General features: G+C 38.9%; 1 protein-coding gene across 2 annotated transcripts in view; it reads right to left on the minus strand.

The window, feature by feature from the left end:
• Positions 1–24,912, minus strand: part of OTUD4 (OTU deubiquitinase 4) — a gene marked incomplete at its 5' end in the record, with an annotated part of 45,081 nt that extends 20,169 nt beyond the window's left edge. For both annotated transcript variants that reach the window (XM_080797540.1, XM_080797539.1), the window contains 10 exons: positions 1,962–2,026; positions 2,116–2,233; positions 2,694–2,751; positions 5,731–5,863; positions 7,511–7,592; positions 9,752–9,824; positions 10,514–10,560; positions 17,468–17,518; positions 19,983–20,066; positions 24,754–24,912. In XM_080797540.1, the coding sequence (XP_080653666.1) occupies positions 1,962–2,026; positions 2,116–2,233; positions 2,694–2,751; positions 5,731–5,863; positions 7,511–7,592; positions 9,752–9,824; positions 10,514–10,560; positions 17,468–17,518; positions 19,983–20,066; positions 24,754–24,912 (870 nt within the window). The remainder of the gene's footprint in view (positions 1–1,961; positions 2,027–2,115; positions 2,234–2,693; positions 2,752–5,730; positions 5,864–7,510; positions 7,593–9,751; positions 9,825–10,513; positions 10,561–17,467; positions 17,519–19,982; positions 20,067–24,753) is intronic.
• Positions 24,913–25,734: the final 822 nt, after the last annotated feature.

A 25,734-nucleotide genomic window follows, 5' to 3' on the forward strand; every position in this document is an offset into this window, starting at 1 on the left:
ATGGAGATGGAATGAGGAACATACGATATACAGAAAGGGCACTAACACATAGCAACCACTCTATAAATGAGAGAACCTCATATTATAATTACTATTATCTTCTCACTTTCTCAATTTTTAAAATGAGTAACTGTGACCTTTTTTTTCCCTAAAACTAGATCCATGACATGTTCTCTAATACACAGTTCATATTACCCAACAGCAAACTGTGACAAGAATAAGCCTTTAGGTTTCTTCCTAGAGTCAAACAGTACTCAATGAACTGGGTACCTGGTGATCACTGCACTATAAGCCCAAGGTACGAGGCACTGCTTCAAATTAACTTCCTATTTCTAAATCTAGTCCTAAAGCTGAGGTTTCATTCTTCATTACTCACAAAAGGATAGTGAGCCTTCCCCCCTTCAACAGTCGCCGTAGCAATAAAACAGATCTTTCTGAAGTTAATCTGTCAAAAGTTTAAACTACATCTTAAATGCTTGAGTAAAATCACCTTTGAGTCACAGCAGTTTCTGTAATAGAATAGCAATTAAATTTTACCCAAGTGAGATAATCTAGTAGGTACAGAAACAAAATACTTTAAAAAGGAAAAAATTAAAACAAGTATCTGCTTTACCATCTACTTTATCAAGAGCATCTACTTTACCAAAAGCAAGGAAACATACTTGACTTAAAATAACGAGCAAGTGTTAGTGATGCAGCATAAGATAAGCGATCTTCTCTGTTAAGGGGAAATGAGAGGGAGGGGGGCCCTAATAAGCCCGAGATTCACTTCTGTTTTTTTCCAAGTTTTCTAAATCACTATAACAAAAGATTCCACAATTCTGTTCTGTGATTACAGCACATTTCTGACAATTCCACAAGGAAGAACATAAATAAATCATATCTTCTTCTTCCTTTCCTTTCAAATACCTCAGAATCAGAACACTTTTATTAAAAGTTCTTAAGATAGGCTATCATTGATGCTAATGTAATCCTCATCAATCAGATACTTTTCACAAATCACTTTACCACACAGGAAATGAGTGTTACCACAAGTCAAGCAAAAATGTTGGTCAATGGCTATTTTAAAGTAATTTTTAAAAGGCAACACTTATCAATGAAAACCATTTTTTGTGAAAATTATCTCCAAATAAAATTTTTATGTACATAGGTTATTTCTGTTTTGGAATAGAGGACTATTTTTCCATTAAAAAAAAAAGAAAACAGGGAACCTTAAAAATTATCCAGTTTCTCTAGCTTTGGAGTATTGACACTAGACTGGACAATTCTTTATTAGGGGTAAGAGGGGGTGTCCTGTGCACTGCAGGATGTTTAGCAGTATTCCTGGCCTCTACCCAGTGGATGTCAATAGCACCTCCCCGGCTGTGCTGTGACAACAAAAGTTGTCTGCATACACTGCCAAATAGGGAGTGAGGATTGCAAAATCATTCCAAGTTGAGAACTGATCTAACCCAACTTTCGCCTTTAACAATCAGCTACTTAAATCCAGAGCAATAGTTTACTCAAAATGAATGGCAAAACTCCCTTCATTACTATTCACTCTTTCTCAATCCAACAGAAAACCATTATGTACCCATCAAAATCTTCTAGGATGACTTTCATAAAACAAACTGGCCTATAATGTCAAGTCTGAATCAATTTCTGCAATCTACCAAGTGTAATGAAAATATCTAAAAATCTACTATGTTATTGTTACTTCTTTCAAACAACTTTTTCAAAGACTGACATTGTACTTAAAGATCACATGATGGGACACCATGGCTTTTATATACATACAATTTTGGTAATGTACTCTAATGGATCAAAAAGCTAAACTTTTACAACTATTAAAATGCATATGTGATAAAATATATTCTGAAATCTCAAATTAACAATGCATTCAAACTTGAACTGTCTTAATTCCTATTACAATAAATTAAGATTTCAAGTAAAATTTTTTCTTCCTCTATATAATCACTTACTTGACATTTATCTCCAACTTCATACTGTAAGCCAGCAGCAATGGAATAATCACGTTTCTGTTGAGCTGTAAACAGTATGAGTATAAATATCAAGTTGACTTAATTACTTTCAAGTGTCACAAAGCAAATTTACGGAAAATACAGATTAACTTACCTTGCTTAGACTTCAGCCAGATTTCATATTCCACATTTCTATAGACTGCTGGATTGAGTGACTTAAGAACCTTTCTAGACAAAGGGAGGCTAGCAGAGTTCCCATTGTTTTTCGGGTTCTAAACAAACAAAGTCAGGAAGTCCAATCAACACAGAACAGAAATGCTTTTAAAACATTTTTGCTTGAGATACATATAAGAGTAAAATCAAATGAAAAAGAAAACTTTAAAAATTAGGAAGTCAACAAAAATTTTCTCAGAGTCAGATGATCCTGACTCCATTGAAAATGTACAAGTAAAGGGATGCCTGGGTGGCTCAGTGGGTTAAGCCTCTGCCTTTGGCTCAAGTCATGATCTCAGGGTCCTGGGATGGAGTCCTGCATCTGGCGCTCTGCTCAGCAGGGGGTCTGCTTCCCCCTCTCTCTGCCTGCCTCTCTGCCTACTTGGGATCTCTCTCTCTCCCTGTCAAATAAATAAAATCTTAAAAAAAAAAAAAAGAAAATGTACAAGTAAAAATTAAGACTAAATTAATGTGCTTTCTTAAGTGGAAGAACTAGTTAAAACCGTTAAAAAAAAATACCTGATCGCTTGACAAAGCTTTAACTCCATTCACATCATTAGCAGTGGTAGTTTTACTCCTACAAAAGAAATATAACCATAATTTAAAGTACAAAAATGTGTTTATGCAATTAACTTATCTTAACCTTACATAAAAATCTCCAGTCATAATTATGTTTCAAAACGTCAAAGCTATATTCCAGTGGCGTTCATACAAGCTTTAGTATAAGGATGTATTTATACAAACGCCCGAACACAGACACATACATACACATGTGTATGCATATTAAGATATAGATCAAAAACTTTATCAGTAATTCTTTATGTAAGGCTCAATCATCAAAAAAACAGAAACAGAACTATGAAATTTGGGTGGATGGAAAAACTGAATTTATAAAACATTTAATGTAAAAATTTTCTTTCAGTATATTGATGAGGCTCCATTAAACAAAATATTCCATAACAAATGAGCACAAACACAAACTAAGTAATCAGTATGTTAAATGATGATAAGTACTATCTACAGGGTAGGGTGGCGTCCAGGTAGCCAGGTAGCAGAAGTGATAGCACTGAGACATAGGCTTGAAATAACAAATAAGTGAGATGAGGAAAGTACTTGCTAAGATGCCTTTTCGAATAAAGAATTAAAGGTGATGAGACAGCAAATCATATGGCTATTCAGTATTCCAGGCAGAGAGCAGCAAGTGGAAAGACCCTGGGGTGGCCAAGAGATTGGAAAAGCGGGAACATAGAGATGGCAGGACGAACAAAAGAAGAGACGAGACTGTAGTCTTCTGTCCTACAGTTCCTCCTTAATTAATCAATCTCAGTCTTCAGGACAATCTCCAAATCTGTGTCCTTAAATGTGGCAATATTTAAGAGACCTCAACCTGTCTAGACTAAAAAATCACCCATACTTCCCACTACTGCAGGACTGACCAATATGAAAGTGAAAGGAATCTAGGCACAAGAGTAGAGTGACATCCTCCTTATTACCCAAACTATGCCTAACTATCATAACATAATTATGCACCATTCTTCCCTAATTAAAGCCTTAGCCTCCTTAGGCCAGACATGATACAAGTGAAGAGAAATGTTATTAATGCAACAAGAAGTTAATTTAAAAAAGGCTTCAGGGACCTCTGGGTGGCTCAGTCGGTTAAGCATCTGCCTTAGGCTCATGATTCCAGGGTCCTGGGATCGAGCCCCACACCAGGCTCCCTGCTTGGCAGGGAGCCTGTTTTTCCCTCTGCCTGCTGCTCCCCCTGCTTGTGTGCATGCTCTCTCCCCCTTCCCTCTCTGACAAATAAATAAGACCTTTAAAAAAGTAAGTAAAATAAGTAAATTAATTAATTAAAATAAATTTAAGAATAAAAAAAATTTTTTAAAGGCTTCCATGTTGGGAAGCCTGGGTGGTGCAGGCAGTGGGGCAACTCTTAGGCTCCAGCTGTTATCTCAGGGTCATGAGATCAAGACCCTTGTCAAGCTCTGTGCTCAGCAGGGAGTCTGCTTGAGATTCTTCCTCTCCCTCTGCCCCTTCCACTCGTGCACACCTCTGCGTGTGCTGTGGGTGCGTGCTCTCTTGCTCTCAAATCAATCTTTGGAGGAAAAAAATGGCTTCCATGTTCCAAGGGCTACACATTAGCAGTTCACAAAGACTGCACTTTACAACGCACACACCTTTCCTCATAAACTTCTCCAGCTTACTAGCCTTAACTTCATACCTATTTCATCAGTCAACTGCTATTCCAGACCCAACTGTTGCTAAAATGATGAGCAGGGACCAAAGGGCATGTGTTCAAGTCCCCCCACACCATAATAGGTAATAAGCTATAACAAGCTAATCACTCACTCTCTCAACTTCCTCTAAGCTCAATGGCACATTCTAAGCAGATAGGACCCTAGATTAAATGATGGGGCAGAACTTCTATCTGTTTAAAGTTAGTCTATCCTAGAATTAAATGTGCAATAGCAGACCCAGATTCTAACCTGACTCATCTCTCTCTTACAAAGAAATGGTAGTCAATCATTTATTCCGTAAGGATCAGAAAAATGTAACTCAACAAATGCCTGGTATTTCTGATAAAAGGAGATGTATTCAATAAAGAATTAGATATCCTAAGTTTTAATTTCATTTATCTCACTAGTTTCACTATGGAACACCAAGTAGGCTTTCATACTCTCACACACTAGGAATAATATAATATTATCCTGACTAGGAATGGAATTGGGTAGAGCTCTTATAAAACACAGAGTAAAGGTTTTAACATTATTAATAAAAACTAAAAAATGTCAGACGCCGTATCTAGAAACTAGGCTATACACATTATACATTATTTCTTTTAATTCTTACAAATTTCCCTCCGAGGAAATACTAATATATCCTAATTTTATATAGAATTGGGGCATGCTAGTGAACTTAAGTAAGTTGCCCCAAGTCTAGTTACTTTAGCAGGAAGCCAGGATTGAAACCAGATTTGGCTGTCCATGGCCCCAAGCTCTTAACCACTATCCACATTATCCTGTGTGGAAAAGGCCTCAGAGACTCTAAGTTAAAAGGCGTTTATTCACAATCCTAAACAGAGACATTACCCAGAGCTGTTCTCATACTTGTACCCCAATTTGGGATTATTATTATATAAAAAGAAAAAGGAAGGCATTATCTGAGTAAGGAAACAATAAAAGAAAGTTGCAGAAATAAAATGGTCATTTTTTCATCATTGAATATGTAAACAAATGACAGGTTAACCTTAAAATTTTACAATACACACACACATATAGGCAGGACTAAGTATATTATACATACATACTTGTAGATTATACAGAAATAGAGCCTATCAACCAGAAACATCAACTTTCAAAAACAGTCCCATAATAAAAATTAGATAAAATCAGAGGCATGAAAAAAGAATCTTGTACTGCAGATTGCTGTATTTTAGGTACATAATGAGATATATAATACCTCAATATGTGAGGCAGCTCCATGCCTCACATTCCTTATTGAACTATTTCTTTATAGGGCACTATAAAGATATTTTAGGACTTAAATTCATTCTTACTTGCAACTGTCATCCTCTGAATCTGATATTTCACTGTTGTTTTCATCAGCTACTTCAGAAGTGTCTAGTCCCATCAATATTTTACTAACATCAGTTTTAAATACCTTCTCATACAGCAATTCATAAAGGAGAGCTGCAATGAATAAGAGAAATGTTATGCAACATTAACTAATGTTATGTTTTAACACAAAATTGACAATGTCTATTGCCCAGGTTTCTAAAATCCTAACTAGGGCAACTGTAACATCTTCTGCTCAACAATACAATTTAATCGAAAAGTTATCTAGATAGAAAGCAACTAGAATTTCTGTCTCTGTAATTAATCTGAAATCATTACATAAGCTACTGCCATTTTTAAAACACAAAAAGGTACCACAACCATGAAACAAGTATGATAACAGTAAAGGCTAAACATGCATACAATTACTGCATTCCAGGCACTGTGCAAACCCTTTGCATATGTTCAAATTTAATTCCACACACAGCAAAGTATTATTATTCTAACAGTACAGATGAGGAAACTTGAGAATTAAAAAGGTCACATAATCTGCCCAACTCTAAGAGATGTGGAAAGAAAACATTAAGAAACTTTTAAGATTCCTAGAAGAGGACAGGTTTTCATAAGGGACTCCAAAAATAACTGTTATAAAATGTATTCTGAGCACCCACTGAAAGAAAGAAGCATATTTAATCAACTTTTTTGCTTTAAAAAAAAAAAAAAAGAAAAAACAAAACCAAAAAACCTCTAGAAAACACAAAAATATAGATTACCAAATACTCAAAAACACATTACAGATGGCATTTAGGACTCTGATTTAATTATACTGCAGCAATCTTTTTGAAACTAAAAATTCATCAATAGGTACCCACCCTCTAAATGAGTCCCCAAAGAGACCACCTTCTCACAGATCACCTTTCTGCCACCCCTGATAACATCTAAAACATAGGCATGAGAGAAGTATGGGTAAGGTAGGCTCCATGAGCTATCCTTCCCAAAGCTGAAATGTCTAGATTTTAACCAGCTAGAAGAGGAGGACACAGACTAGGATACAGATAGCTACACTTTTTTATTTTAAAACAGATCCATCAATTTTAAAAATTGCATTACCCATATCTTTACTGGTCACCACTAGCTTAAGAACAAAGGAAAAAGCTGTTACATGCCCAGGACTAATGCTCTGTTTGAGTGATGTGCACTTCATCAGACAGATGACAAAGGAGAGTAAGGTAGAAAGGACTACTAAAGTGGTTAATTCTCAACTGGAGAAGAAGAGGGGATTTTATCCTTCTAAGAAACACCTGGAAAAATTTGGAGAGCTTTTTACTTGTTGCAATGAAAAAAAGACAGCTCTCTACATGGTACATGCCAGGGACACTATACTTAACGTTCCATAATGCACAGAACAGCTCCAAAGAATTATCTGGCCCAAAAATGGCAGTAGTGTCAAGGTTAAGAAACCCTGTTCTAGTGTCAAAACAATCAAATGCTTGATTTGCTCATTTAGATTTTCAAGCTCTACACCAACAACTTTAAAAACACATACAAATCCTTATTACCGAAATGAATTACTGCAGAAAAGAAATAACTGTATTTACAAGTCAAATTCAAGTTACTAGCTCCATTTTTTCCTAGTCAAACAAGTTTTCATTACAGTATTAATACTTCTGCTAACCCAAGATTCTCTGCATATCTTCGTATGCAACAAAACAGGTTTGTTTGCATTAGGACTGTATAGCTTAGGAATATAACTTCCTACACAAACATGACGGTGATACTCACACTGACACATTGCAGAGTTCTCTTTATACTTTATGGGATAGACAATATCATAATGATTTCCATTTGAAAAACACAGTAATACCTGAAAGGGAAAAATTAAAGACACCTTTCAGTCCTTCACTTATGGACACTTACACAGCAACTTTTACCTCCAATTTCTCTGAATTACTAATAAATAATATCCAAATAGAAAATGATTATTTTAGGGGCACCTGGCTGGCTCAGTCAGTTAAGCATCTGCCTTTGGCTCAGGTCATTATCGCAAGGCCCTGGGATTGAACCCTGCACTGGACTCCCTGCTCAGTGGGAGTTTGCTTCTCCCTCTTCCTCTTCCCACCCTGGCTCATACTCTCTCTCCCTTGCTCTGTCCCCATCCCTCTATCACTCCCCCACCCCTCTCTCTCTCCTTCTCTCTCTCTTGCACATACTCTCACAAATAAGATTTTTTAAAAAATGATCATTTTAGGGGCACCTGGTGACTCAGTTGGTTAAGTGCCCAACTCTTGATTTCACCCCAGATCTTGATCTGAGGGTGGTGAGTTCAAGCCCCACACTGGGCTCCATGCCTAGCATGGAGCTACTTAAAAAAAAAAAAAAATTACTTTAGAAGCAACCTAAGGCTTCAGTGTGGTCAACTATGGTATATCCAATGCTGAAATGTCATTAAATCAAAAAGCTCTCAATGATCTGGGGAAATACTTACGGGATCACAAAAAATATACAATATACATGAAAACAACAGAATTTCCACTACTTAAAAAAACAAGACAGTTAAAAGACTGTAAAATACTAAATACTCCAAAACCTTATGAAGATGCTGACCTCTAAGAGGCACAATCAAAAGTAAATTTTTTTCTGCTGTTTTAGTTTTAAGTACTTTCTAAATAGTCAATTGCTTATGCAATGAGAAAGACACACTGAGGGGCGCCTGGGTGGCTCAGTGGGTTAGGCCTCTGCCTTCGGCTCAGGTCATGATCCGAGTCCTGGGACCGAGCCCCGCATCTGGCTCTCTGCTCAGCAGGGAGCCTGCTTCCCCCACCCCCTTCTGCCTGCCACTCTGCCTACTTGTGATTTCTGTCAAATAAATAAATAAAATCTAAAAAAAAAAAAAAAGAAAAGAAAAAAAGAAAGACACACTGATTTTGTTTGGATTATGTTGTATTCCAAAACCTGTATTGGATAGGCCAAATCCAGAGCCAAGTACCTTAGGAACTCCAAAGTCCTTTTTTTAAATTTTCTTTTTTTTAAGATTTTATTTATTCATTTGACAGACAGATCTCAAGTAGGCAGAGAGGCAGGCAGAGAGAGAGAGGAGGAAGCAGGCTCCCTGCTGAGCAGAGAGCTGATGTGGGGCTCGATCCCAGGATCCCGGAATCATGACCTGAGCCGAAGGCAGAGGCTTTAACCCACTGAGCCACCCGGGCGCCCCCCAAAGTCCTTTTTATAAGGTAGTATTTCACTCAATTCCCCTCCCTCTTACCACCATTAGCATGATGACAAAACACTTCAACTTGGCCTGGATGATTCCAAAACAGCTAATTAAAACAAAGTTCTCTTATAACCAACCGAGGGTTTGTTTTTTTTTTTTTTCTTTCTAGTCTTTACATAATTTTCCAGTTGTTTCCAGTTTGGGACTAGATAATAACATCTCAGCCAGTAAATTATCTTTATAAGGAGAAATATATCACTATTACCCAAGTATTTTTGGATACAATGGCAGAACCTACTTTCACAAGTAATTTTACTACTTAATGTTTATAGTGATGCAAAACAGTCTAGTTAATCATATACACTAGTATCTGAGGTTTCTTCCTCTAGTGTAATGTTCTGATAGTGTTCAATACTGTGATTTGTGGAAAAAAAACCAAATATAAAATATGACTCAATAGGGGCGCCTGGGTGGCTCAGTGGGTTAAAGCCTCTGCCTTTGGCTCAGGTCATGATCCCAGGGTCCTAAGATGGAGCCCCGCATCAGGCTCTCTGCTCAGCGGGGGGCCTGCTTCCTCCTCTCTCTCTCTGCCTGCCTCTCTGCCTACTTGTGATCTCTGTCTGTCAAATAAATAAATAAAATCTTTAAAAAAAAATGACTCAATAACGATTAACAGGAAGTTTAAAAAAATTATCATAACCTTCATACAAAAATATTTCAAAAAGGTCACCTTAAAACTATAGCTTAGAAGGTCAAGGTGGCAAGTGGTTCTTTTACTTAAATCCTTCAGAAACACTTAGAAAAATTCTTACCTTCTCCGGAAAATTATTTTCAGTTACTTGTGAAGGAGAAACATTTGGTTCCCGATAAATTATAAAATCTTTCCTGAAAATAAAATTGAGCAATTACTTCTGGGAAAATGTATTTCATGACTTAACTATTATTCATTCGTTCATTCATTAAGAGCCTAATATGTGCCAAGCAATTTCCCAGATGGTGGAGAGAGCAGGAAACAAAGACAGCAATACAATAACTTAATTGTAAAACACCTGTATGAAAGTACCTTTTTAAAAAGTAGAACTTCAAATATAATTTGCATATATGTTACCTTCAGATATAATTCTAAAAGGAGACTTCAAAATTACAGAAATTGTGAAGATGAAATTTTATACAGACATTTCAAGAAGAAAAAGTAAAGCAGTCACCTGTTCTTCTCCCAGACAAAAGTAGTTAAATAGTAACACGGTGTTTTGCCTCTGTTCTAGTGGCCATCTATCTGAAGCTACCATCCCTGAGAAAGTAGGAAATCATTCCTCTATCAAGTTGATAAGTAATATTGTTTACAGGCCTGGAAAAGTGTCTATATTGCTTCCCAAAGGTATTTTGAGAATTACAATTCTAAACGTTGACATATAAAACATCCAAATCTAATTGATGCAATTAAAAAAATCTTAGAAAAGATGTTTCAAAATTAAGGCATAAAACTGCTTTGCTATTTTAACAATTTTAGTATAATGGAGTATATACTAATTTCCCACTCACTTTTTGTTTCCTAATGTTACTACAGTGTTTACCTGTACATAAGAGAAAGGGCACTTATTTCCACTTGTCCAACCCATTCCTGTATTAAAGAAAAAAAGTTGGCACTTAAGTTTTCATACTTCATAATACATATACCTCTACACAATACCTTAACACATACCTTTATGACTATACCTCATGAGCTAGAAAAATCTCATTAATATTAGTATATTATGTATTATATATGTATAATTATGTATATTTTATTTATGTATAATATCGGGATTATAATTATGTATATTGTTCATATTTTATATTATATATAATGTAACATATTAGTATTATTAAAACATTTATATAAAACAGACACTATATATGTAACTAAAAATCGAGGGGCGCCTGGGTAGCTCAGTGGGTTAAAGCCTCTGCCTTCGGCTCAGATCGTGATCCCAGAGTCCTGGGATCACGCCCCGCATCGGGCTCTCTGCTCAGCGAAGAGCCTGCTTCCTCCTCTCTCTCTCTCTCTCTGCCTGCCTCTCTGCCTACTTGTGATCTGTCAAATAAATAAATAAATAAAATCTTTAAAAAAAAAAAAAACAACTAAAAATCGACTTAAAAAAATAGCCCAAGTCTCTGTTGTAAAAATCCTTAATAACACAGGGTGAAATGATAGTTCCTACTGCTATGGTAAGACCACAGAGTGGTATCTCTAAGTAGAGAACCTGCTGAAGGCAAGGACTCTGATCTCTAACCAAGAACCCAGGACATAGCTTGGAACATGTACATGCCCAGAAAATGAGATGTGAGTAGGAGAATGCAGGTATCAGAAAAGATAAAAAAGGAGTAGGATTCTTATTTTCAGGGTGATTGAAAGTACAAAGAGATCAGTATCCTAGCAATCTTTCTGAAATGAGATAGAAATTCTAGAGCCCTAAAGGAGTCACTTTATGTCTTTAAGCCTATTAGAGGAAATGGCCAGTATATATCAAAATTTTAAATATCCATACATACTCTTTCACCCAGCAATTCAAATTCTGTAAACCTATCCTAAACAAGCATTTCATATGTCCACACAAGTGTACACAAACAAGGATATTCACTGTAGCTATCTGTAACAGTTTAAAGAAAAATTTTTTAAAGAAAGTCTGGGGGCGCCTGGGTGGCTCAGTGGGTTAAAGCCTCTGCCTTCGGCTCAGGTCACGATCCCAGGGTCCCGGGATCGAGCCCTACATCGGGCTCTCTGCTCAGCGGGAAGCCTGCTTCCTCCTCTCTCTTTGCCTGCCTCTCTGCCTACTTGTGATCTCTGTCTGTCAAATAAATAAATTAAATTAAATGAAAAAAAAAAGAAAGAAAGTCTGGATATTCCACTAATAGGAAAGGAGTAATCAAATAATTTATGGTTCATCCACACAATGTATGGAACACCACACAAGCATCTAAAGAATGAGGTATACCCATATGAACTGACTTGGAAAGATCAGACTATCAAGTATAAGAAGTCAGTCATGGGGCGCCTGGGTGGCTCAGTCACTTAAGCATCCAACTCTACCTTGGCTCAGGTCATAATCTCAGCATCATGAGATTGAGCCTCGGGTCAGGCTCCGTGCTCAGCGTGGAGCCTGCTTGAGATTCTCTCTCCCTCTCCCTCTGCTCCTCTCCCTGCTCATTCACACAGGCATGCTGTTTTACTTGCTCTCTAAAATGAATTAACCAAATCTTAAAAAAAAACAACAAAAAAACCTTATTGGGTAAAAGAAACTACAAGTTATGTTCAGTATATTTATGTGCAGATGTATGAGGACTAAAAGGATACATCCTAAACTGACAGTGGAGACAAGGAATTCAAGATCAGGGAAAATGAAGGATTTTCGCTCTTCATTTTTTTTTTTTTAAGACTTTATTTATTTAATTGACACAGAGAGAGACACAGTGTGAGAGAGAACATTAGCAGGCAAGTGGGAGAGGGAGAAGCAGGCTTCCCGCCAAGCAGGGAGCTTGATGTGGGGCTCGATCCCAGGACCCTGGGGTCCTGACTTGAGCTGAAGGCAGACACTTAACCACCCAGGTGCCCCTTCACTCTTCATTCTGTATTACATCTTTTACCATGAGAATGCATTCCTATGCTACTTGTGAAATTAGTAAAGACTTAATACCAAGACTCACTAACAAAAATGAGCTATGGTAAATCAATGTTGCCACTTTTTCCTTTAAAGAAATTTGAGATAAGGAAAAGATTTTAAACAACATGTATCTCAGACAAGGATAATCTTTCCCTCAGAAGATTTTTCATTTTAATAGTTCTTAAAAGTTGGCTCTGGGGACGCCTGGGTGGCTCAGTTGGTTAAGCAGCTGCCTTCAGCTCAGGTCATGATCCCAGCATCCTGGGATCGAGTCCCACATCGGGCTCCTTGCTCGGCAGGGAGCCTGCTTCTCCCTCTGCCTGCCACTCTGTCTGCTTGTGCTCACTCTCACTCCTCTCTCTCTCTCTCTCTCTCTGACAAATAAATAAATAAATCTTTAAAAAAAAAAAAAAAAAAAAAAAAGTTGGCTCTGGTTTTCAAAATGAAATGCGTACCATATATTAAAATAGATTTCTTAAAATAGGCCTCAGCCTAACAATCATGGCTTCTCATAAACTGCTACAAGTGACATTCCAGTGTAGAAGAAATCCTTCACTCAAACCAGTTTGCTTAAATCACAAACATAAGCTACATCTACTTCATGCAAAAGATGTTAAATCACTTTTAAAAAATGGAAAATTATTCTATTCATTTCAACAAAATACTCTCTCTCAAATAATGTACCATTTTATAAGCCCTTAATCCTGAGAATAAATTCTGTTGTAGTCTGGTTAAGTAAACAATGGCTATCATAATACCTTGTCTTCTTTAACCAGGGTCAATTTTAAATTATAAAAAATACCTATGTTCTACCATTGTCTTCCACCATGTTTAATATACTTCTTTATTTTGGGTGACAGTAAAGCATTTCTGCAAAATCTGTTTAAACTAATGAACTATATTAAAAAACGTGTAATTTAAATGTTTTTCAACAGTCACTAAAAATAAACTTTTGTTACTAAGGATGCTATCAAGAAAATGAAAAGATAAAGTAACAAGTTGGAAGAAAGTATCTGAAAATTACATAGCAATACAGAACTTATATCCAGTATAAAGCACTCTAACAATTCAATAAAACCAGCAACATAACAAAAGATGGGCAAAATCTATGAACAAACATTTCACCAACAAAGATATATGGATGGCAAACAAGAACATAAAAGGATGTTCAACATTAGAGAAATAAATACAAGTGAAGACCACCACAACATACCACTACACAACCACTAGAAAAGCTACAATTTGAAAGCTGACAAGACTGAATGTTAACAAAGACGAAGAACAGTTGGAATTTTCATGTATTGCCAATGAGAAAGCAAAACGCAGAGCCATTTTGAAAGTCTGGCAGTTTCTCATTAAGTTAAACATACATTTACCATATGACAGAGCAATTCCACTCGTAAGTGTTAATCCAAGAGAAAAGAAAACATATGTCCACATGAACACTTATTGGCAAATATTCTTAGCAGCTTTAATCATAAAACAGTCTCAAGCTGGAAAGAACCCAAATATTCATGAAATGATAAACGGACGAGCAAACTGTGGCATCTGTATAATAAACTCATCAACAAAAAGGAACAAACCACTGCTACACCTAACAACATGGATGAATCTCCAAGTATTTCCATTAAGCTAAGTAAAAGAAGCCAGATACATAAGACTACAAACTGTATCATTCCATTTATGTAGTCTAAAAAAGACAAAACTTACAAAACAGTGGTTGCCAACAGCCAGAAGGTGGGGGAAAAGGGATTAAGAGCAAAACAGCACGGGGAACTTTGTGAAGTGATGGAAGCGTCCCTTGTGTGTTTGTAGTGGTAGTTATGCAACTGTTTACATCTGTCAAATCTCATCAAATTATACACTTAAAATAGGTGAATTTTAGGTGTAAAAAAACCCTGATTTTTACTATGTGTCGATTTTACCTCCATAAAGCTGACAAAAATATATTCCTGCAAAAAGTTTGAGGCATTTTTCAAAATGCTCCACTGGCATTTTAAGTAACGAATAAAGATGCTCTCTCTGAGAACTAGGAGAAACATAAGAGTTTACCTATCAACTATATCTCTCTTCTCATTTCATACATTCCATGTATCAGGGAAAAAGAAAAACGAAAAAAGACATAAATATCTGTTGCTAATAAAGAAGCACAGGGGTGCCTGGGTGGCTCAGTCAGTTAAGCGTCTGACTTAGACTCAGATCATGATCTCAGGGTCTTGGGATGGAGCCCCCCCACAGTTGGGCTACATGCCTAGCAGGGAGTATGTTTTTCCCTCTCCCTCTGCCCCTCCTCTTGCCCACGCACATGCACGCACACACTTTCTCTAATTAAAAAAAAAAAAAAAAAAACCACAAACAACTATTCAGAAGGTACCTGAAACATGTGGAGAAGAAATCTGATCAGATGGGGGTGGGGGAAGGGTGTCATAAAAATAAAAAAGCTGGCCAGCCAGTATCCTGGGAAGGAGACCCCCTCCTGGAACGCGCTCAAAACCACAGCAACTTCCCTTCTTCCTCCCCTAGATGCCCAAATCAGTGTCAGTCTGGTTTACACTACTTCATTTCTTCCCTCTATCCCTTTTCTCTCCACTCCCACCATGCCCACCCTTTCTCAGAAACTCATAGCTTGACAGCCTGAACTGCTACACAAAAATTACTATAAACAACATTGTGGGATTTTTCTTGATTAAAAAGTTAATGAACAGGGGGCACCTAGCTGGCTCAGTCAGTAGGGCATGTGACTCTTGATCTCCAAGTAATGAGTTCAAGCCCCATGTTGGCCGTAGAACTTACTTTAAAAAAAAAAGTGGGGAGGGGGTGGTTAAAAAACTGACTTTGTTGTTTCCTTTATTTTCCATAATGGAACAAAAATCACCAGGAAGGAGGGTTGCCGGGGGGAGGGGGGGAGGGAGAGGGTGGTGGGGTTATGGACACTGGGGAGGGTATGTGCTATGGTGAGTGCTGTGAAGTGTGTAAACCTGGCGATTCATAGACTTGTACCCCTGGGGCTAATAATACATTATATGTTTATAAAAAAATTAAAAAATTTTTTTAAAAATCACCAGGAATATTACTAAAGACAACATTCTGGTATTTATCTTTCCAGTATGTTACATAGAATGCAATGTGGATTTAACATTCAAACCTCACACACAAATCAGTTCAACACCCCAAGCTAAAGGTAACTATAAAAATCCCCAAAGCAATAAAATATACAATCCTCATCATCAAAGAGGCTTTAAGGTAAGGGGGGGGGGTGGCAACTACAGGAAAATGGTATCTGTGACCATGATATGTGGGCAAAACTCCGTACTGAAATGACTGAAATAAAAATGGAATCAGGAGTGGATTTAGTGAAAAGACCTTCAGAGATGTCTGCCTCCAGAACTGGAGTAACACAATACTCCTTTTTTTTTTTTACACTGCATATAATGTGCACATTTTTCCATGTATTAATCTTTTTTTTTTTTAAAAACCATGCAACGGGTCTTCCAACCTCGAGTCTCATCCACTTCCAAACTATCTCTGCCCAATATTCTTTTATCCATCTATTCAGACAGCCAACAAGGAAGCCAAGCACTATTCTTGATTCTCAGCAGTGACATACTCACTTCTTGCCTCAAAAAAGTTGAAAGGTTTCCCAATACCACATTTTCAGGTCCCAGGCATAGACTTTAATTCAGGTCTGGATTAGTGGAATTTACAACCACCTTAGGTAATTCTGATGCAGATAGTCAATGGCTGACACTCTGAGAAATGCTAGCCTAAAGATAAGCTCCATACTGAGCCTAGCAGTGAAGGCTCTTCCATGACTAGTCCCACAGCCTGCCCTGACTACTCACTACCTCCTACCTTCACAGGCTCCACACAAACTGAACTGCTTTCTGAATCTGCCTTGCTCACTATTTTCCCTACCTAGAAAGACCATTCACCCTAGGCATTTCTCATTCAGAATCTATTCAGACTTCAAATGCCAACCTACTATCTCTTCCTTTGCCTACCTAGGTAAAAATGTAATTGTGAATGCCAAAAGCATCATTATCTAGACTTGTGACATGTGCTTTCTCAGCTGTATTAGGTATTTTTCCATACTACAGGGCAATTTCTGAGAACAGTACCCAAACCCCAGTTACCTCTGCATCCCCAGAGTGCCTGTCTATTCTTGGCACTCAACAAGGACTTCAATTAGTTTCAGAGAATCAAATGGAGACACCAACTGTTAATCAAATAAACTGTCCTTAAGTTACTATTGCTCTTCCTCCCTACCCAACTCCTCTTCTTAGCTTCTTCCTTGGCTAATGTCATTGTAAACTAAACAAAAAGTACCTCTAGGGCTAACAGAATATTCTACAAGGTGTTCTGTGTGGCATTTCATGATTTTGGATTTTTACAGAGAAGAATATTAGTTTTAAAAGCAGAAAAAAACAGAAAAATTCTTTTAACTTCAACATGACTGAGAAAAGTAAGGCAGTGGGACTTGGGAAGTGCCATCGTTTTTCTCTCAACAGTCTCTTCCCTCTTCTCAAGCTGATCATGGGAAATGGAACCTCTATAAAAGAACTTACCTTTCTAGAGGCCTAAAGAAGCAATCAAACCTTGCACTCTGTCCACCAAGACCAATACCCATAACAATACAGAATCCTGAAAATCATCACCACTGTTATTGTAGGTCTTTTATGCTATATTCAGATGCCATCATGACAAAGATAAAAAAAGCATTACTCTGTCCTTAATGAGGCAACATCTTGTACACAGCTCCAACTGTCTTCCAATTAAATGCTATATAAAATGTGCAACTAAGAAATGTTTATGGACATTCACATTTTAATGAATGCTGATTACTTCAACACATAAAAAATAGAAATATATTACAGAATCACTGCATACCTGTGGATTTTCCAAACGTTTTAAATACTCTTCAAATGACCCTTCTATAAACTGCAAAAAAAAAAAAAGTCTATTAGAAATATATCAAAACAAAAAATCTTTTCATTGTGAATTACCAAGTTTTTACATGAACCTTGGATACATCAGTAATAGTAATACATGTAAACAACCTAATTATTAAAATACATAAAAATCATTAAGTGAAGATTATAAACAGTCAAAAGAATTTTAAAAAGGAAACATTATCAGGAAAGATTTCCTGGACAGGATGTGGACAGGCACAATGTGGCGTGAAGAGGCAATGAACACTATGTTGAGAAGACAGAAGCCAACCAGCCAGCAGAAACAGGAAAACTGGTTGGGGAGAACACAGTGAGAGAGGAACTCAACTGGACACCTGTTTAGAGAGGGCCTTGGGCCCAGGAAAGACTTGCAGACTGAGGGAGAAGGCAATTCAAGGTCACTGTCGGTGACATTATGAACAGACAAATATATGAAACAAGCACTTAAGAGGACTATTTTGGTAATGGCCAACGCAGAGACAATATACTAGCTAAGAAATATTAATTTACTATTACAGATGTGAATAGTGTCTCTTAGCTCATACTAAAAACAAATGAGAACTAATAATGCAAGATACTGTGGAGAACCAACAAGGTTTTTCTACTATAGCTTGCTTCACTGTTTAACTTAAAAAGTTTATTCAAGCTATGTGATTTCTGTTAGCCATCACACTAATTTAACTGAAAAAAAACAAATCTCTAAGACATTCATCTGGAACACCAAATTCTATTTAAAGTACAGTCCCAGTTAACTTAGCAAACTGATATACATAAAAACATTAAAGTACATGTTCCAGTCTATAAAAATCTTTTAAACACCCATGGCTTTTCTTTGAGATTGATTCTTTTCTAGATCGTATGCTGTCAAATTTCCAAAAAGTATCTTAAGTTTCAATACATCCTTATAATAAAACAGCCATATATTTTAAATATCCCACCAACACAATTCTGTATGAGGTGATTATTTATACTTTAGGGGGAAAAAACCCTACAGAACCATTTAAAGTTGGAAGAGACCTAGGTAGTGTTCTGATACAAGCCTGCATCCAATCTGAGATTCTCCTTTCTAATCAATTAGAAAGTGTCCATCTAGACTGACTAAACACTATCAGTAAACAAAGCACACACCCTCACCCTCCTTCCCATGACAGCCTTTTCCAGTTTTGGCCAATAGGAATTCTTTGAAGGTGCTCAGTATAAATTATAAAAGGAAAGTGAAACTCTTCCCCTTGGAACTTTCAACTTCTGATCAGACCTCTTAAAACTGTTGAGGGCTAAATAAATATAAGCAAAGAACCTAAACAATGCCTGGCACAGAGAAGTGCTCAACTAATGACAGCAATTTCCATTACTGTCAACAGTGTTTTACTCTGTGGGACCAATAATAATGATTAACCACCTGTAATTTCTTTAAAATACGTAAAAAGCACTCCACTCTCCTCACCCCTCCTCCTTTTATACTACATCCTAATACTCTTATCTAACCTCCACATCACCAGTTTCCTTTTTGTAAAACAAGTTCTCAAATCTCCTGATCAAGTGGGTTAACTCTCCTTCCTGAAATATATTACTGCCTTTCTTATAACATGGCACCCAGAATACATCTAAAATGTCACCAGTAGTACCATCTGGCTTGAATACAGGAACACCAAATGAAAAGCACATCCAAATTAAGAACTGTTTACCTATTAAGTTTTAGAATTGAGTTATTTGCAAGGTGTCAATGTTTTTTTGGCAGTCAAAGGGGAAAAGTATCATTGAAAGTCCAATGACCTAATTCTAGGTCATAAAACCAATAACTAGTAAATCCTATAAAGCTTTCAATGTAAAAAGAAAACAGGCCACTCTAGCATCTTATTTCACAGCCTACTACATACTACTGAGAAAATTACAGTAAGTTGTTATACAACATTCTAGCAACTATTAATCATTATTTACATAATTATAGTGTTCTGATGTATGATTCACAATGATGAACCCTGAAAATTAAAAATCTATAAATGCCTTCTGATATAATTAAAGGCTCAGTATTAGCTAAGCTCAGCATATTTTTTATACTTCAAGTCTGAATTTTTTTAAATTCATAGGGGGTTACAAATCACAGAAAACTATTAATTAACCATGACACCCAATTTCCTGACCATGACAGACAAAGCTCACTCTTAATATGCAAGGATTCTGTCCAAGTCATCCTTTCATCTTCCACAGCTCTGTATCTTACCTATCATAACTTTCTAAATGTCTAAAGAAATGAAAACCACAGAACAGCTTTAAAAAATCACAATTGTATATAATTGGATTATATATATATAGGATTTAAATTCAATAAAGCAGTTTTTTTTTCCATAACCTGCATTAAGATCCAGGCTGTGAAACTCCCACCAGACCACTTCTAAAGGCTGAAATGTAAATGCAAGTCAAGACACCATTCCATATTTAAAATTACAAATTACCGCTTCAAATTTCTCTCTGTTCTCTCGAAGATAGTGAATACAGGCCATTCTGACTTCCACATGGCGAGATTGAGAGTGTAACACCTGAAAAAGAAAAGCAACATGCTATTACACATTTTGTTAAGAGGATTTATGGTACAAGCTAGAACTTTCTTTTACACTTAGTAATTTCTAAATCTTTTTTCATTCCCACCTCTTCCTCTAACCACAGGTGAAGTGACCTATAGTCAGTGCTACTTCTTAAGTTGTTCTATGAAGAACTTACTACCATTTCTCATTTAGGTCATTCATGTGAGGAAACCTTTGTAAACTTAACATACTTTTTCTTTTCTTGACCAGCCCTCCTATAGCTTTGCTCTTCACAATGCAGGGCTAACAGAATCTCTGCCACATAGTACTTAGCTTCATCCTACACTTGTTAGAAATGAGAACAGGCAACTTCAACAGGACCCATTAAGCCTGTAAGAACTAGATTTCTTTTTTCCAATAATTTGGAATTACATGTTATGTAGAGATATAATTCCCCTGTGGTTTCAGAAAAATTAAGGTACTCATTCCCAAATCCTTGTCAGGCTTCCACAATTCTTGAAGGAATATCCCAGTGAGCAGCACACAAGATGCAAACATGCTGCTATGTTCTACCATTCCAAGAGCCTTGTAACTTGCTCTTAGACCCCAAATCTGTTTGTGTTTGTTTTTATTTTTAGTGCGCTCCATGCTCAACATGGAGCTTGAACTCACCGACGCTGAGATCAAGAGTCACGTGCTCTACCAACTGAGCCAGCCAAGAGCCTCAGCCCAAAATCTTAAAAGCACCAACTGAAATAAGCCACACTAAAAAGATGATCAAAATCCTCTCACCTTGTAGCCTCTGTATTCTTCTGTTAAACTAGTTCAACGAAAGGGTAACTTACAGGCACTTTGTCTCTTACTAAAATGCTGAAACTTTGATTTGAAAGAAACTAGTATAATCAAATGCTTAGGAACCCTTTTGGCTAGCCTCCAATACTTTTAACTATCATGCTTAAAAGAAAAGATTAAAATTATTTTCCATTACTGAGTGTCTCAAATCAAAGTGTTCCTGGTACCCTAAAGGGTTGGGAGCGGGGGGGAAATCCAGAACCATTTAAAATAACCACATGTCCAACTACTAATAAGGCTTCTGAGAAGAGAATTTATATTAATATAAAGTAGCTTTAAGAGTTACAGGTCCAGGGGTGCCTGGGTGGCTCAGTGAGTGAAGCCTCTGCCTTCAGCTCAGGTCATGATCCCAGGGTCCTGGGATCGAGCCCCACATCAGGCTCTCTGCTCAGCAGGGAGCCTGCTTCTCCCTCTCTGCCTACCTCTCTGCCTACTTCTGCCTACTTGTGATTTCTCTGTCAAATAAATAAATAAATAATCTTAAAAAAAAAAAAAAAGGAGTTACAGGTCCAAATGAGAGATTCTTCCTCATGCTCAGACGAGCAGTGAATTCAGGAAAAGGGAGGCTCCAACTGCATTTTTCAGGTCTCTGGATAACATCCAAGGTTCATTTATACAAACAGAACCAGAGGGGCACCTGGGTGGCTCAGTTAAGTGTCCAACTCTTGTTGGTTTCAGCTCAGGTCATGATCTGTGATCTCAGGGTCGTGAAAGTGAGCCCTGCATCACACCCCACACTGGACTTCTCAATCCGTGTAGTCTGCCTGAGATTCTCCCCCATCTCCTACCCCTTCTGTCTCTCCCCCCACATGCACTTGCAATCACTAGCACGCACTCTCTCCATCTCTCTCTACCTCTAAAATAAATAAAATCTTTATACTCACAGAACCAGAGAGGCACGACTGTCTGGAGACAGCTAGTTATGTCTTTACACTAAGATACAATGAAGATGTACTAGCTGAGGTTAGCAATAAGTTTGTTTTCAGCATACAGCTGGTTTTCAGCTTAACGAAGTACATCTATATTGCTATCTTGGAAACTACTGAAAAGCATCTTTACACATTCTAAGCTTCCAGCCCTAGAAGAAATGTCCATATAGAAAAATAAACCACCGCACAGTATTTCTGCAAATTCAACAAATGACATTTAGCAACACTTCTTCCACAGAAGCTACCTAAGACACTATTATGAATAAAGATATTATTTGAGTAAACCAGTGTTGTCCGATAGGGCTTTCTTGCTATTGTCAAACTGAAGATAGTGTTAGAGCCATTTACCTAGCAACAGGTGGCAGTCTGCATAACTGATTAAAGCCTATTTTCCATTAAAAACAATGACAAGCATATCTGTTTTTTCTCCTCTTAAAAGGTCTTATTAACACATGAAATCTGAACCTGTCACTCAGAAGCAAAATTCTCAGCAACTTCCATAAATTGTAGAGCGCTGGAGCTTTACAAAGCCAAGCACTGCAAGAGAAGCAAGGTTAAATGACAACTGTTTAAAAAGTACAACTTTGTGCAAGTTCAAGGACAGGAAGAATGCAAATGTTAAGACAAATATCTCTGCAAATTATTATATGCCAGAAAATAACCTAGAAAATAAACTTTCCAATCTTTACTTGGGACAAGATAGTGATAAACACTAGGAAAAGCGGAGACACACTGCTTTAGCAAATCCTCTAAGAGCACCCTATTTTTAGCTCCACAGCCACAGAGCTGATTCAGGTCAGGCCTCCTGCAGGCCCAAGTCCAGAAGTGTAAAAAGGGAAGGGACTATCTAAACCAGATAATTTGGAGGAAAAGGAGACTCCTAATTCAAGTCTGCCTCCCAACCTACCTCCCCAAAACTGCCATTTAGATTATTTACTCTGGCTCCTTAGAAATGATAAATTATTTTGATATTATTGGAAAAACTGTTGGCAAAAAAGTAAATCCTTTGTACATATTTTTATAGAGCACACCCTTTAAGTCTGAGGTTGGTGTTACTTCCCTCCCCACCCCAACACATATACTGTGCCTTTAGCCATGAAGACTATATCCTTAATTCATGTCTGCTAAAGAAAGGAGTTTCCCTCAAAATTCATGGTATTAAGCTTTCTAAGCTCAGTATACTAAAAATCACAGTCACATAATTGAAAAAGACATTTTCTTATGCCTGATTTAAATCCTGAGATACAATAAAATGTGTTATATGACATGAGCAATGAGTTAGTTCTTAGTGACACCAACTTTGCCCCCTTCTACTTAAAAATAGAGATCCCACTTGAGAGGTTTCTGTATAACCAAGTTTGCCAGTTATGGCACAGGATACCGAAACGAGACACACTTTTCTACTTCAGTATGAACCAGGATCGGATAATCCAATGCCAAATAAGCATCAAACTTCCCTTATTTTCATTCGTTTCTCCCTCCTTCCTAACCAAATTCTTGCTAGAGCTAACACTATGTGTAAATAAGGACTAAATTCACTTCCACCTCTTGGTTCCGCTTCCGGAGGTGCTGAGGAGTCCGGGGAGGCTGAGGCAGAAACACCAGGACAGATGGAGATCCAGAAAATTCACAAATGGGACAGATTGTTTATCTACTAATAGTAAAGACTGGGGTGGGAGTGTGTGAACATATCCCACAACAACAATGGAACATCATAAATTTCTAAAAATGAGAGAAATCTAATGAACTGAAAACGAGAGGGCTGGATTTGGGGAGTTATACACAGAATGTATGAATGACAACGCGGGCAACATAATGCAAAGCTGAAGTAGTTAAATCAATTTCTCGCTTGAAAAACAGATTTTCTGATATTGATGTGAAAGCAAGGGCCCCTGGAAAATAAATGGCTCGCCTTTAGAAATTGAAAAAAGTAAGAATAGATCAGTCTACAGATGTTAAGTAAAACACTGACTCACAAAAATTCTGAAAAACTACTTAGCATTCAAAAAAAGGTGAAAGGGAAAAAAAAATCATAAAAACTCCACGGGAGGGAAAGAGATGGTAGGAAGAGATCTTAAGCTGAAGAAAAGCAAACTGTGAACGGTACGAAATACACACCAGGACAGTAATATGACACTTTTATCCAACTATTTCAGCAGCTATTTTTCAAATATAGGATGGATTTCGGTGACTGCATACCAACTACACGGTGTTATATAACGCGGAAAAAGCTCTTTTTTAAAAGAAAAATTCTTCCTTGTTAGAAAGTCATGTTGACCATTAGCAAGGAATAATTCAGTCAAAAGCCTAGAGAATCCCCAACACCAGATTTTTAAGAAATAAATTATTTTCAGCATACCTTGCAGAGCACAACAAAAAGTGGAATCTACTCAAAGACAATTCTTTTAAAACATTCTATATTCTTAAAAAGCTGACGTTCCCAAACTGCATTTTTCCGCTCTTGAATCAAGTGGACATCGACGGGCAGACTCCCCGACATTCCAAAGTCCAGCAGCAGAAAAAACAATGCTCTGCGAGGACTGCCTGGTGCACCACCTCCTCTAGTAAACACCTGGTTTACTGGCGTGAACGCTGTGCTTATAAAACCGAGGTGAACGCGGAACAGAATGGAAAAATATCATTTCGCCAAGTCCCCAGCAATCAATCAACCGTACACGCGCTCAACAGGCCTCACAGATTGTCCTCATTACCTCTTCAGCGGGAGGGACGACACCCAGTTAATTTACGGGTTTTTAAGTTTCGATTTACAGGTTCCAAACCCAGGGCAGCATCCCATCCCTGCGTTACAATGGGCCGCTGTGACGCCAGCCGGGCCACGCGCTGCCCCGGACGTGGGCGGCCCGCACAGCTGCCTGCCGCCGCTTTCCCACCCAGCTTCCTCCCGTTCCCCACCCCATTACCTGCTCCGCCACGGCCCGGAATAGGCACGACCCGTCCTTGGCGACCAGTTTCCGATACAAGCCCAGCTTCCGCAGATAGGCGTCCATGGGCGTCGCGTCCTCGCGGGGCCCCGCGCCGCCCTGGTCCCCCCCGTCGGAAGCGCCGACGGCCGCCTCCATGTTGCCGGTCCTAGTGCAGGCCAGGCGCGGCGCGGACTAGCCCCACATGGCCGCGCCCCGGGCTCTTTGACGCCCCGGCCTAGGACGGGCGGCGGCTCGGGCTCGGGCTCCGCGGGCGGCGGCAGGCAGCGGCGGCCCGAGGCAGCGGGCGGCGCTCCCCGCGGGCATAGGGGAGCCCTGCCTAATGCATGGCTGTGCGCACGCGGCCGCCTCCCGGGGGACCACGCGCCCGGCGGTAACGGGGGGCAAACTAAAGAAACCCCAAGCGTGAGAAGTCACTTCCCGGTGGCCTCGCTGCCCGGCTCAGGAACACAGCCGGGGGTCGCCGCCCCCACAAGTTTCCTCGTCCCGACTGGGGTGAGGCGAGGAAACCCCCGCCTCCAGCGTGCGCGGGGCCGGCTCAGGGGAAGCGAGGCCTGCGTCCCCCGCGCGCTCCCCACCCTGGGAGCCGAAGAAGTCGAGAGAGAAAGACGCGGCCTTTCGTTTCTCCACCTCTCAGGAGGGCGCCGGAGGGGCGGGGAGCGGATGGGGGCGCCCGGCGGAGGGCAGCACCCTCGCAGCCCAGAATTTGTTTTCACTTTCGGCCGCACAGCGGAGAGGACGCCGGGAGGTGTAGTTTTGGCGGCGGCAGGAAGTCGGCTTGCGGCGGGCGGGGACGCGCGGACCGACCTACCCGGGGGAGGTGCCGGGGAGGCACGCGGACTACAACTCCCTACAGCGCGGGCGACGCGGCCGCCGCCGGGAGCCGGCTTCGCGCTTCCCGGGCACCGCGTCCGCGAGCAGGCCGAGGGTGTCCGCGAGCCGGCGCGCGACGACCTGCGC

Source organism: Martes martes, assembly GCF_963455335.1.
Source record: "Martes martes genome assembly, chromosome: 2".
NCBI classification, from domain to species: Eukaryota; Metazoa; Chordata; class Mammalia; order Carnivora; family Mustelidae; genus Martes; species Martes martes.